A 13,345-nucleotide genomic window follows, 5' to 3' on the forward strand; every position below is an offset into this window, starting at 1 on the left:
CGCTCCATCTATGTCTCTATGTGAGACAGACTAGAAACCCTGGACAGGTGACAGCTGGGATAGACTCCAGCCCCCTCAACCCTGTGACCTAAACAGGAATAGCAGGTACAGAAAATGGATGTTAATTTGTTTAAAATTGTTTCTAAAAAGGTTAAAACTCAGAAAATTGTTAAAACAAACAAAAAGATGAATCACGTTAATTGACAACCGGTCCATATCAGGATAGGTCAGTTTCTTATGCCCACTATTGTTGAACTGATCAAAACAATACTAAACCACATTCTACAGATATTACAACAGCTGACCTGCTTGCAGTCTACACCTGTCACACATTGTAAACATTTGGAACATTATGAGGTAAAAGCTCTGAACTGGTAAAGAGCTGAAATTGTATATATGAAGCAGAAGTGAGAAAAACTTTTGCTCAAAATTAGAGTAATTGGTGTCTTCAGTTTTCATGGATGTAAAGTCAGGCCAGATTGAAGTGGTTTGGACATTTTCAGAGGAAAGATTGTGAATATATAATAATAGGAGGATGCTGAGGACGGAGCTGTCAGGCAGTTGGTCTAGAGGAAGACCAAATAGGAGATTTATGGATGTAGTGAGAGAGGACATGAAGTTAGTTGGTGTAAGAGAAGAGGATGCAGATGATAGGGTTAGATGGAGACAGATGATTCGCTGTGACCTCTGAAAGGGAACAGCCGAACAGAAAAAAGAAAGGTTTCCTCAGTTCTCACTTATTATATTAATGCTATTAAAAGATGAAGTGATTAAACACAATGCTAAACACAATTTAAATACGTTTGTAACTAGGAATTCATTGTATTATATATAATTTTATATTATTTCCCAACAAGCTTTTATGAATATAAGGAATTTTCTAAGTCTATTTGAACTTTACAGAGCAAACCAAACCCTGCTGTATTGTAGTCACGTATTCTTTGAAGAATGAGGCCCAGTCATGACTATAATACAGCCATTCCACAAGTTACGGCTGTGGCTCTTTTTCCCTCTGTATGCCTTTAACAGTGACTCAGGGCGTGGCTACACAGCTCTGTCACCTGTTCAGGTGTATTCATGCATTCTCATACTGTCCCTTGCATCAGTGCCAAACTCACGCCAGGACTGATATACTTCAACAAAAGCTCAGGTTGTTAAATTGTGGATTTAAGACTTTTCTTCCCAAAGGATTGGTTCATATTTTGAGGTAGATTTTCTTTAACAGTACTAAAAGAAAGTTTTAAATTTGTTTGTTCTTAAGAAAGACTTCTTTTTACTATAAATTACTATTAGAATTATTTGTGCTTCCATCACTAGTTCGATAGGTTCTGTATCCAGCGTCAACATTAATATATTAAAGCTATGGAGCGTCTGAAGTTAGTTCTGCAGTACTTCCAGTCCAACTCTGAGTCCATCTCCAATGGGATCTGTATCATTCTGGCTTTAGTCAGCGTCAAGCTCTACACCAGCTTCGACTTTAACTGCCCATGTCTTCCTCAGTACAATAAATTGTACTCTCTCGGAGTGATGATAGTACCGCCCATCATACTATTCTTCCTTGGGGTCCTGGTCAACAGACATACGGGGGTCATGATGGACGAGTGGCTGCGACCCATTGGGAACAGATCCAAAAATCCTGCTGTGGTGAAGTAAGTGAGATGTACTATAACAGTCTAACAGAAGCATGTAGAGAATGTATAGCTGTTTTGAAATTAAACCACTATAAATTTTAGCTTTTTAGTGTTTTGGATTGTGAACATTTTTTTTCAGTGTCTATCAAAGCTATTAGCACCAGTGTGACTTGAATTATGGGTTGGCACTACTGGTGTCCTTCTGTTGAGCCATCTTGTTAACAGATGTTTTTTGGCATCAACTATGTATATTATGACAAAATGGGTCCCTAAGCAAAGACAGGTAAAAGGCCCTCACCCAAGAGACTGCCAGAGACAACAACTATGTATCCAGCTTTCATCATCATCTCTCTTTTAGGTTTTTTTATGGAGGCTTTGCAGTAGTTATAGTCCTGCATATATTTCATGTTTTTGTTCTCAATTATTTGTACTTTTTGCATTTTGTGTGTCATTGTGTTACCATCTTTTAATTGAGCTCTATGACTTAAAAAGTAGAAATACTTGCTTCATGCACAGGCTTTCAACCCAAGGACTCCCTGGGCTCTTGCGGACCCCGAGCCCATTTGTGTCTACATGCTCTGCAATAACAGAATTTCAACAATAAATTCTGTAGCTTATTTAAATATATGTATACATTTATTTAAATTCAATAAAACAGGAAATATTTAACTAATTTCAGAACTTTACAAGTAAAACTAACACCGTGACAGATGTATGCGACAAATATGACTTCTAATGTCTCTAATAAAGTTGCAATACATGTTTATTCATGGTTCTGGAGATATTTAATTGAAAAAGTCAGATTCAGCCAAGTCAGAAGTACTTGTTTCCTGTTTCAAATAGCGAGTAACTGTTCATGGCTTTTTTCAAATATTGTTGTTGGTAGTTTTATTCCTCCTGCTCCTCCTAACTGGATGAGTAATACTAGCGAGTATTACTGTTGGGGCAACTTTGGGAACAGGCTGTAAATGTTTTTTAGTATCCGGTTTGAAACAGTAACATTGTGCTGGTCCAGAGACCAAAACCTGCATCACTGTTGTTGGTCAAGAACTAGTTCCAGGACATAAGTCCCAGTGATAAGTGAGAATTGAACAAACATGTTTATCAGTGAGCTTCCGTTGTGTCTTGTCATCTGCGTTCTGTCAGCTAGAGAGTCTTAACTACACTATAGTAACACAAAGACACTGAAGTGTTGATCATGAACTTATTCAAATTTGGAAAACCATTAGCAAATCAGATATAATCAGATATATGAGTCAGATTATATTTGACAGTGAAGTTTTAGATAATACAGAGAGAGACTATGAATTTGATTCACTCTGTTCCTTGCTGCAGGTATCTGTTCTCAGCCATGTTACAGAGGGCTCTGTTGGCCCCGATGGTGTGGATCCTGGTTACTTTGCTGGATGGAAAAATCTTTATCTGCGCTTTCAGTGTGAGTGTAGACCCTGCGCTCTTCTCAGGTATCTTCAAACCCATGCAAACATTCCACGAAGAGAATTTTAATTTTAATGGATAATATCACTGCAGTCTAAACAAAGCACATCATCACTGGTCAAAATAATATATGACATGATATGTTTTTCCTAAGGTTTTCCCAACAACACAGGTTTGGATGTGATCAAAATCATGGCCAAAGTCCCCTGCAAAGAGGACACTATCTTCACAAACAGCTCATTCCGCAAAGCAGTCTCTCGTTATGTCCGCTGCTATTCACAAGTAAGCTGTTTAAACCGGCAGCATACATACACTTACACTACTATTATACAACATTATATACTTTACGACACACACACACACACACACACACACACACACAAAGGCTAACTAAAGAATGACTTATATGAACATGAAAGGTGGAAAGCCAGAACCAGATTAACTAAACAACGACAAAACTAGAGATTAGAGAAACTAATCATGAATTATACACTGAGTGAAATAAAGAGATTGGCTCTAAACCCAAACTGATTTGTAATGAAAAAATCAAAAGGAAACTAGATCAGGTTTAACTAGCTCAACACATTTAATGTTACAAGTAGTTCTAGCAGCAGTGTCTCTAATATCATTTAGGACCTTCTCTATTATTTTGTATCCTTTTCCTTGTCCCTTTTCTTATCCTAATAGTTGCCATATGTTTATAGCTAAATATTATATCAGGTGTACTCTGGTTTCCTCCCACAGTCCCAAAACAAGCATATTAGGTTAAATGATGACTCGAAATTGCCTGTAGTTGTGAGTGTGAATGGTTGTCTGTCTGTGTATGTCCCTGTGTGTTAGCCCTGAAATAGACTGGAAACGTGTCCAGGGTGGAACCTTCCTCTTGCCCAGTGACAGCTGGGATAAGCTCCTGCACATGCACACTTGCTGACATATAGAAAACAGTTCCAAAAATTTTAATCTGAACAACTACAGCCCACTGAATCCCAGTTAATGTGTATAGTGACTTCTTGTGTAGAAAATAGCAAATGAGAAAAATAGGAATAGCATCACAGACAATGAAGTTATTACACTGCCTCTTTAAAATAAACCTGTTTGTAGCTCAGCTACGACTTGCTCTTCATCCTTAGGTTTCCTCTTCTTCCTTGCTGGTGATAGGGAGGACGCAGCTGATGTAATCAATGTATATTTCTGATTCTTCCACTGTGGAATGCTGTTGTGATTCATCTCATGTCAGCATTGCACACATTCTTCTCCCCCTTCTCAGGCATTTGGTTCTCTACATTTACCTTAGAATCTGACTACAGCGGGATTTAACCAGGGCACCCAGGGTTAATCTCAGTGAAGCTAACCAATGTTGAACTTGGTTGGTGATTCAAAACTCTTCGACAGCATTTTGTCTAAAGATAAATAAAGACAACGACAAACCACTTGTAAATGTAGTTCATTGATTTAAATTTTCTTTAAATTAGCTTTTTGCACTTTTAATTCCTAACAATTTGATCACAACAGAATATTTAAAATTACTGAGGCCAAATCAGTCAATTGTTCATGCAAAACTGTACATTGCTATTCCATTATATATCCAGAAACAATCTGAGTAGCGTGGGAATAACGTTTATCTGTCTGTGTCCAGGTACAAGTTTGACAAATTTGCTAACTTTTTACCTTTATCCCACGTGGCTCAGCAACACTGTGGAAAAACAGCGAAATTATCACTCTAAAAACAAACCCACTTCAAAATATATTTTAACACTACACAAGGATTCAGATTAATATTGTTTTATATTGTTTAATGTTTGACCATCCAAAGGAAAGTAGCACGATAAAAAAGGCTCTTCCACCAGCTGATCTTTTCTTAACCTTAGGGATATGTAATAATACTCATGACTGAGAGCAAATCTTGTAGTTCAATAGAAGCACCTTAGAATCCAATCTGACCTTTATAGGAAGCCAATGGAGTGATGCAAGGATAAGTGTAATGTAAAAAACTTCCTAGTTCCTATAAGAATCCCAGCTGCGGTGTTCAGGACCATCTGGAGATTTCTAATGCTTGAATTTGTTAAACCAGGCAGCAGTACATTACAATCGCTCTGGTGATATCTGTAATGTTATGATTGAAGGAGAGAGTAGTATCCAAAATTACACCAAGATTTTTAACCTTATCTTTGTGTGAGACAAAATAATTGACAAAGGTTACTGTAAATTGATCAGTTGATTGACCATTTCTAGCATCTCGATGGTCTAGGTCTAGGTTTTCAGGTTTTCAGGTCAAACAAGCTTCAGCTTCAACAAGGACATAGAGCTGAGTATCAGATTAAGTCACTTGTACATTGCATTGGCTTTGCTGAAGGGAGTTCAATTAGATTTAAAAATAATTGATAACCATATCTCATATCCTTGAGGAAGCTTTTAAATCTCAATTGTGCTCACATATGGCCTATCCTCAACACTGACTTTCACACCAAATGACAAGCTTTGTATTTAGACAGAGTCTGAGTAGTGTTCAATTTGTTTCTTTTGACTAGTCAGGTGTTTGCGTGCACACACGCACACACACACACACACACACACACACACACACACAGACACAGACACACAATATCAAGAATAAAGGTGGCTTCTGACTGGTTTTGTAACTCGTCACTGAACCACATGTATGACAGCTTTTGTTCCCTTTGCATGACTAACATTCCTTGCCCTTTCTAGGCAGTTGGATGGTCCATTCTTCTCTTCATGATTGCACTCGGAGCCCTAGGACGGCTCATTAAGCCCTGTTTCGAAGACCACGCTACCTTCCTGCAAACACGCTACTGGAGCAACTATCTGGACGTGGAGCAGAAGTTGTTTGATGAAACCTGTGTTCTACACGCTCGCGACTTTGCCCGGAAATGTGTGGTGCAGTTTTTTGAGGACATGAGGGAGGACACCATAGTCCGTCTTCCCCACCCACCCTTTTTCACCAAATGCCAAGAAGAATGGGAGGATGAAGAAGAGGAGAGACTTCATGGCATATCAAAGCAGGAGCAGATGGACCAGCTGCTCAACAAGTGGTACTACAGTAAGCCTGAACTGGACGTGACCAGAATCGCCCACAGACCCAAGATGTGTATTACCTGGGAAGACCGTGAAGGGAAGATTTTATACTCTGATGTGTAGGACACACTAACCCGAAGAAAAATAACTCTTTGTGTCTGGGACACACTCATACTCTCACATTCTGGCCCTATTTCGTTATTTGAAAGTCACAGAGCTCAGTTAAAAGACTAGAATTATAATAAAAACAGAAACTGACAGCAGAGAGAGACAAAACACCTGCAAATTAAATGGTGCAGATTTGATTTGTGTATCTCTTCGCATTGTAGGCTCAGAGGGCCCCCCAGAGCATAATCTGTTGTAGGTCTGAGAAGAGGTCAAAGGTAATGGAGCAGAAGTCAATGGTAAAAAAGAAATATGAAGCAGAGAAGCAGTCTCAGTGTGAGCTAGAGTTCCTATCTAGGCCTAAACATGTTGTAAAGGTAATTTGAATATGGTAGGGTTTGGGCTGCCTGCCTTTGCATACGGGCTGTTGACATGGAGCTGAACCGCAGAGATTGATGGAAACATGCAAACTTTAGAGACTCACATGAAAATTCCACTAAAACGTACAATAATAAATTATTTTTATTACCAATCAAATGCACACAAGTAAATGGTTGGTAATAACTGGAATATGATGAGAGATATATATGGACAAAAGGAGAATGAAACAAGATGAAAGAAAGAAGGAAATAAAGAAAGCAAACACTAAAAGAAACAAAGGAAGAAGTTAATAAATAAGAAGATGACATTAAAAGTTGAAATAAACAAAGGAAGAAGTTAAAAAGCACGAAGTTTACATGAAAAGCTGAAAGAAAAAAGGAAGGAGTTAATAAGTAAAAAGTTGACATTAAAAGTTGATAGGAAAAAAGGAAGAAATAAATGAGTAAGAAGTTGACAAAAAGAAGACATTTAAAGAGAAGTTGATATTATAAAGTTAGAGTTTACCAAGAACCTTTTTTACCATTTAAATGCTAAGTAATAAAAAGTTTGTATTTTGAAAGGTTTTTCCTGTAGTTCAGTGATGGGTGTTTCTGTTAGAACCTGGGCCTTTTATTGTACAAGATGTACTTTCTATTTTATTTCACAATTTGAATGGTGTAATTTTTAAACACCTTTAGTAAAGAAATTTATTTTAAACGTCCATATCCTGCACTACAGAAATCTGTGCTTATGTTACAGCCTGGACCTATTACTGTAGGGAGACTTCACCACAAACTCTTTTTATCATGTACATGTTAAAGAATTGTCAAAATTATCAAAATTACCTTTATTTTGAAATTGTTTTTTGTGTGTGTGTGTGTGTGTGTGTATGTGTGCACGTCTGTGTGTCCACTGTGTATCATGATGGAGAAAACTGTCAGGTAAAGAGTTTGGAAGCAGCTCTGAAACTGATCACATGACGTGATTCAGCTGTATCTGTTACCTGGCGGAAACAGTTTAAGATCTGCTGTCACTTGGTTGCTGAGACGCTACTAACTGCTCAAACGTTGCCTTGCAAAATGGGCAAAATTTGAAAAAGTATTAGTCCTTTTGATAAAAGTAATAGAGATAATTGTTGATACTTACCACCCCACAGTAATTAAGCTTCATTTTTCAGACAACACATATATAAAGAATAAGGGATGTAGCAAATGACTGGGGGAAAAAAGCTGATGTAAATTTCATGCCTGCATCCTGTCCCTGTCCCTGTAGCCTAAGTAACTGTATGATGTCGTGACATCTACTGTAATTAAACAAACTGTGGATCTACCAAAAAAAAAAAAAAACTTCCGACTTTTCTCCACCTCTAAGATTTCAGACACAAAGAGCCGGTTGTATCAGCCTTAGCAATTACTAAATTTAATGCTAACAGGAGCAATTTTACACATAAGGTCATTAGTTAAAAATACTATCATGATGTGTTATGGTTAATGCGAGAGGATTCCCCCCCCCTTGGGCATCAATGAAGCCTTTTATCATCTTAGTTTAACTACGTTCATATTTACAGTTATTAAATAACTTCTTTGCCATTTTTTATACTTAACTGTTTAAACTAAGAACTATTTGGAGACATATAAAGTAATTTTTTTTCTTATTATCGCTTCCTTGCCGCAATTGAACCTTTATTCACCATCCCCCATCCCCCCCAATGTGTGAAGACATGCATTCATCAGCCGGTCACCACCCCACACCCGACCTCTGTAGAGTGCATGGGCAAAAACTGTAGTGACAAGTATTTGTTATTCCTGTGGATTAATTAAAAATGTTCAGACAATACCATTTATATCTTGCTGAAAGTTTCATTACTAGAATAAGCATGGAACTACTGTAGTGTCAGAACAATACCATTGAAATCTAAATTTAAATTTGTCAGACTGTCAAACATATGACTGATTCATATTTCTTAGTTGCCCAGCTCTAGTCAACTGACTTAATAAAAGAGTTCTATTTAATCCCTCGGGACTGTAAGAAACATGAGTCGACAAGCTTAATTAAGAGACGAGTTCAATGGCAAATGTTTAAAGAGAACACATGATGCTTCAGTCAGTGTGTTTATTAATAGAACAATGTTGCAATTATGTTGAATGTGTTGAGTTTTTTATGCCTCCAATCGAAAAACTATTTGAGGAAAAGGATACCAAGTTATCTTCATTAAAACAATATATAAAATTGCTATTATATGTTGCTGCCCTGTCCGTCATCTTTGCAGCAATAATACCATATTTTTTTGTGCAATATACAGGATTTATTCAACAAGACATTATACATAAAGACAATGTCATACATAAGAGACAACAATAATGAAGGAGACAGCTCCTTCTGTGTTGTTCCCAAAGATTGGTTGTATCATTTAAAATTAACATGTATTTACAGATGCATGCACATGCAGTATTTCCATTAATACAAAAAGTAATAAAACTAGATATACAGAGTGATTCTTCAGTATAAATAGTATAAATAAACGTCTCTTGTATAAATAGCTCCATCATCTTCCTTGTTGGCTGAGATTCTGAGATATTTGGTCTGAACTAAATGTTCAAGCTTACAACACTGGAAACTAGGGGCTGCACCTAAGATCTGTTTTTTTTTTTGTCGATTGACGTATTTTTTTTGTTTTTATCAATTATGGAGATTTCATCAACGCGACGCCGCCCCAGCACAACTGGAATCCCTCACACCTGCTGACCGACTACAGCAGGCAGCTGGCTGTTCCTTCACATGAATAAGCATGGCCAAAAGAAGTTGGAAGAGGAGGTGGAGATGTTTCAAGTAGGAGCTTTGAGTATACTGAACAGAAATCCAGTAAATTCTCCGAAGTGGGTCTCACCCAGAGAAAACAGAACAGGCACTCTGGAAATTTGACTGAAGAAGTCATAGCCTTATTTCTGTAGAATAAACTGGTTGATGAATTCGTTCTGCTCAGACTCCACTCTAGACAATGCTTCATACTCTATACGATACCTGAAAAAAGGAATAAGAACAGATTACAAATCATTACAGAATGAATGCAATAAAACAAAACCCATCTCTTTTGAAACTGATTACTTTCTAAATGTGTACCAGACATCTTCATATTGCAGAGTGCTACAGGTTGATACATGCTGGTATCTTTATTAAAATATATTAGTAATGAATCGCCTATATTCCTGAATCCTACCACAAGAGGTAGTAATGGACAATAATTGGTAATTTAAAAAGTCACAGATGATATAAACTAGACATTAATGTGTAACACATATCTACATTAATAATGGATCATAACAATTTCACTGACCAAAATGTGAATTCCCTTCACAGACAGTACATCACAACTTTAAAACCACCAGGTAGTATTAATGTTGCGGTTGAACCTTGCATGTGTCAGTAAAAGATTTAGTTACCATGGTGACACATATGTTCACCAGTAGGGGTGCAGGGATTTGCACTACTCAACTGTTAAAACTGCAGTCTGCTGTGTGTCTTCTGTGTATACTGTGTCAGTTCATTATCAGTCAATTATAAAGACACAGAGGCCCCAAAATAATCGAACCATAACTGTACAGTATGTATAGCTGTCTGTATGATTTAATGTTCACTCAGTTTGTTTTTAAAAAACCTTACCAGACCAAAACAAAAATTTCAGTTTGTATAATTCTTTACTTGTTTTACATCTGCTTTTACAGCAGTACAAACATCCTAATGATACATAACAGTGGGCTATTGAAATATGTTAAGTCTTATTTAGCTCAGCACATTAGTTGGAGTGACAGAACCTGGACCTTTAAATTGTTGTCCAGTTGTCAAGGAAACAACTTACTTAAAAGGTAAACTACAAAGGCAATCTTTAAAAGCAAAAAAATCAAAGTCATGTGACGTCACCAGTACACATATGTAAATTGCTTAATTTCATTATTATAATACACAACATAAACGTAACAGAGGAAACCCTGGGTGATCATACAGGCTTCCCAGTTGTCTGTACTCCATAAGGAGCTTTAGTCATCATTGCCATTATGTGGCACAACTAAACAGTACATTGTGTATTTTTCAGGTAATCAGTATTATACAACAGAAGAATTTACAATACAATTAATCATTTAGGTACTTTCAGGTCAAGAAGAATTTTACATTACAATTCGAAGAGGAATTCAATATTGGACTTGCCCTTGGCTCAGACAGCTTTGCTGCTCACTTTTGAATCCAAACATCAAAGGTAAACTACAAAGGCAAATTATAAAGGCAAACATCCAAGCCATATTATGTCATTAATGACATCATCAGTACGCATATGTATACTTCTTAATCTCATTAATCGTACCATACACAACATAAACATAACAGAGGAAACCCTGGTTGGCTCTTACAGTGCGCCAGGGAAGTGCTATCATTTGAACAGAAACAAATGCTTTTGGACAAATTTTAGTGCTAGATTTTAGGTCGAGAAATATTTAGGTCAAAGTTGGTTGACCGAAACACTTTTTACCTCTCAAGTTGCATCTTTTTCTCGGCAATCAGAGCCTGAAGCTGCTGCTGCTGAGCCTCTCTCTGTTTTGCCACTGACTTCAGCAAGTTTCTGGCTCCTATTGCCTGAAGAATAACGAGATAATTATTAGTTAGGTCATGCTCTCATGAGCAGAAAAGTATATTGTACAGTATATCTGAACGCGGCTATGGTGAGCTGAACAAGAGTTCAACTAATTCAGGTTCAGCACATAGAATGACTTCTGAAAAGCAGCTTCAAAAATCAATACTTACCTTCATTTTCTCTGTCTCTGCTTCTTTTGCCAATTCATCAACCAGCTCAATAAGACCTCCAACTATCTTCTGAAACTGGCCGATTTCTGAAATTGTTTTAGAAAGTTACACTTTTATCTCCTACTGGCATTGGAGTTGAGAAACATAACAAGATGGTCGTGAATTCCTCAGTACTCACTGTCCACAAATTCTTTACACTCCTCCTTGAGCTCTGATGTCTTCTGGCTGACATCAGGTTCAAGTACCTGAAGCTTGTTGAGTTCATCAAAATAACAACCTGCCTCTGCTAATGGATCCTTAGCCATGGCCACAGGGCCCTGTAACAAAGTCGAGAAAAGGGATAGCTCACATAATATAGATTACACTTGTAGGTCATGCAATAGACTCTTTTACATGGTATATTATAAATACAGAGAGAAATGTCAGATAACTGGAAACTCAGATCAACTGAGCGTATTACACGATAACATATGTTATTCTGACAAGTGGCGTAGCCTGCCGACGTTATCATAAACGTTTTGCTGACGATCTCCAGTCCACTTGCTTTCAATCCTGTTAACGTGTTTGCTACAAACAAATCTAACGATTCTGTTGACTGTGCCTTCAACGAAATTGTGTTAGGACGAACCAAGAAATGTGTGTTTAGTTGAGGTTTAAGGAAGATATTACCATTGGTTACGTACAATTAGCTATTACGTTAGTGGGATTTCTGTGGGTGTAGCGTAAATCATCTGGTTAACATTAACCATGTGTAAAGTGACACTCTGGAGGATTTACCTAAAGCTAACACAGTTAACCTCACATTATTACTGCGGTTAACTAGAGAGCGTAAAACGCTTTTCCGAAGATTGGGAAGTTTTTTTTTTTTTTTATCCCACAAACTAAACGTTAATGTAAGCTTTAGGTTAGATGGCGTTTTAGTTAGTTAGCGCTAATTCAATTAGATAGCTAATGGAAAAGCTAACCTGACACAAAACACGACCGGACGGCGACTTTAAAACGTTGTCATCGTTACGAGCTATACGCTTCCTCAGATATTTAGATCTAACTATGTGTTAACTTCACTTAGTTACGTTTGGGACAGAAAATCGTGCGTTTACCTTTTCAAACCACTATTACCGTGAGCACACAGGACTATGTGTTGTTGTGTGACTATGTGGCAAAAGCAAATAAGGAAGAAAAAGCTCCACCTCCTGCTGCTGCCAAGGAAACCAAACACTGCATTGTGCTGTCTGCGTGTCTATCTCATCATATCTCATGATCATTTCCATCATCCACAATAGAAACAAACGTAAATTAAAACGTCTTATACTTTTATACTTTCCTATGCCCAAAGGTTAACAATTTCAGGTTGACGTGCTTTTATTTTGAAATTCAAACGGAAACTACAAACTATGGTGGCTTATCACGGACATATTATGCACGATGAAATTGTGCGCCCCTATATATTTGTTAAAATCAATGGTACTAGTTAATTCAGCTGCTGAGAAGAAATTATGCAATCTGAAGCAGAACTATAAAAAGGCAGTTGTTGCTCAGCTTGATCTTTTATTTATTTACCTCTTGCAAACACGTACCATAAGTCCATTTATTGCTTTGTTTTCCAAAGATATTCTTCAATGACATGCAATCTAATGTGAACTGAGTTCCACCACCTATTTGGGGCGTTTATTGTTAGCCTGTTTCCCAGCTCTCAGCAAAGCCATTTTAGAGAAAATTATAAAATAAAACCTCTGGAAAAGGCAGTTTCTGGGGAAATTTGCGTAGGAGAGTTGTGAAGCTTTAAAGTTAAAAGAAGTTGAAAGAAAAGAGGGAGAAGTTAATAAGTAAGAAGTTGAGGTTAAATATGGAAATAAACCAACAAACCCAAAAAAATTTACATTTCTGCAGTCCCTTAGACATTCTCCTGCAGTTGTTATATGTTTCTGCTTATTTTCAATTGTCTCTCAAATAAAAAATTCCAAAGCTGAAATTGAAGTTTT

At 37.2% G+C, this 13,345-nt stretch overlaps 2 protein-coding genes across 5 annotated transcripts; one reads left to right on the forward strand and one right to left on the reverse strand.

Annotated features, from left to right (window-relative positions):
• Nucleotides 1-1,108: 1,108 nt before the first annotated feature.
• Nucleotides 1,109-7,971, forward strand: calhm3 (calcium homeostasis modulator 3). The gene is made up of 4 exons (XM_067528321.1): nt 1,109-1,649; nt 2,967-3,094; nt 3,223-3,350; nt 5,778-7,971. The coding sequence occupies exons 1-4, from the start codon at nt 1,363-1,365 to the stop codon at nt 6,225-6,227; spliced, it is 993 nt and encodes a 330-aa protein (XP_067384422.1). The 5' UTR covers nt 1,109-1,362; the 3' UTR covers nt 6,228-7,971.
• A 700-nt stretch (nt 7,972-8,671) lies between these two features.
• Nucleotides 8,672-12,698, reverse strand: LOC137140165 (intraflagellar transport protein 20 homolog). Of its 4 annotated transcripts, none has more exons than XM_067528332.1 (6): nt 12,554-12,698; nt 11,542-11,680; nt 11,364-11,449; nt 11,092-11,195; nt 10,773-10,826; nt 8,672-9,590 (listed from the first exon to the last, which is right to left on the reverse strand). In XM_067528332.1, the coding sequence occupies exons 1-6, from the start codon at nt 12,635-12,637 to the stop codon at nt 9,509-9,511; spliced, it is 549 nt and encodes a 182-aa protein (XP_067384433.1). In that variant the 5' UTR covers nt 12,638-12,698; the 3' UTR covers nt 8,672-9,508. The 4 variants fall into 4 exon arrangements, with proteins under 4 accessions (XP_067384433.1, XP_067384449.1, XP_067384459.1 ...); XM_067528348.1 differs by having other exon boundaries at nt 12,464-12,602; XM_067528358.1 differs by lacking the exon at nt 12,554-12,698 and adding an exon at nt 12,329-12,464.
• Nucleotides 12,699-13,345: the final 647 nt, after the last annotated feature.

This window comes from Channa argus, chromosome 1, assembly GCF_033026475.1.
Source record: "Channa argus isolate prfri chromosome 1, Channa argus male v1.0, whole genome shotgun sequence".
In the NCBI taxonomy this organism is placed as follows: domain Eukaryota; kingdom Metazoa; phylum Chordata; class Actinopteri; order Anabantiformes; family Channidae; genus Channa; species Channa argus.

What these genes read in the sequence shown, in the direction of transcription:
- calhm3 (XM_067528321.1), top strand. Translation starts at nt 1,363, where the DNA reads ATGGAGCGTCTGAAGTTAGTTCTGCAGTACTTCCAGTCCAACTCTGAG. An exon ending in AAAAATCCTGCTGTGGTGAA is followed by an intron (nt 1,650 to 2,966) that starts GTAAGTGAGATG and finishes TCCTTGCTGCAG; the next exon opens with GTATCTGTTCTCAGCCATGT. An exon ending in ATGTCCGCTGCTATTCACAA is followed by an intron (nt 3,351 to 5,777) that starts GTAAGCTGTTTA and finishes TGCCCTTTCTAG; the next exon opens with GCAGTTGGATGGTCCATTCT.
- LOC137140165 (XM_067528332.1), bottom strand. Translation starts at nt 12,637, where the DNA reads ATGATGGAAATGATCATGAGATATGATGAGATAGACACGCAGACAGCA. An exon ending in TTCCTTGGCAGCAGCAGGAG is followed by an intron (nt 11,681 to 12,553) that starts GTGGAGCTTTTT and finishes ACTTTGTTACAG; the next exon opens with GGCCCTGTGGCCATGGCTAA. An exon ending in CAAAGCTGTCTGAGCCAAGG is followed by an intron (nt 9,591 to 10,772) that starts GCAAGTCCAATA and finishes TCCTTTTTTCAG; the next exon opens with GTATCGTATAGAGTATGAAG.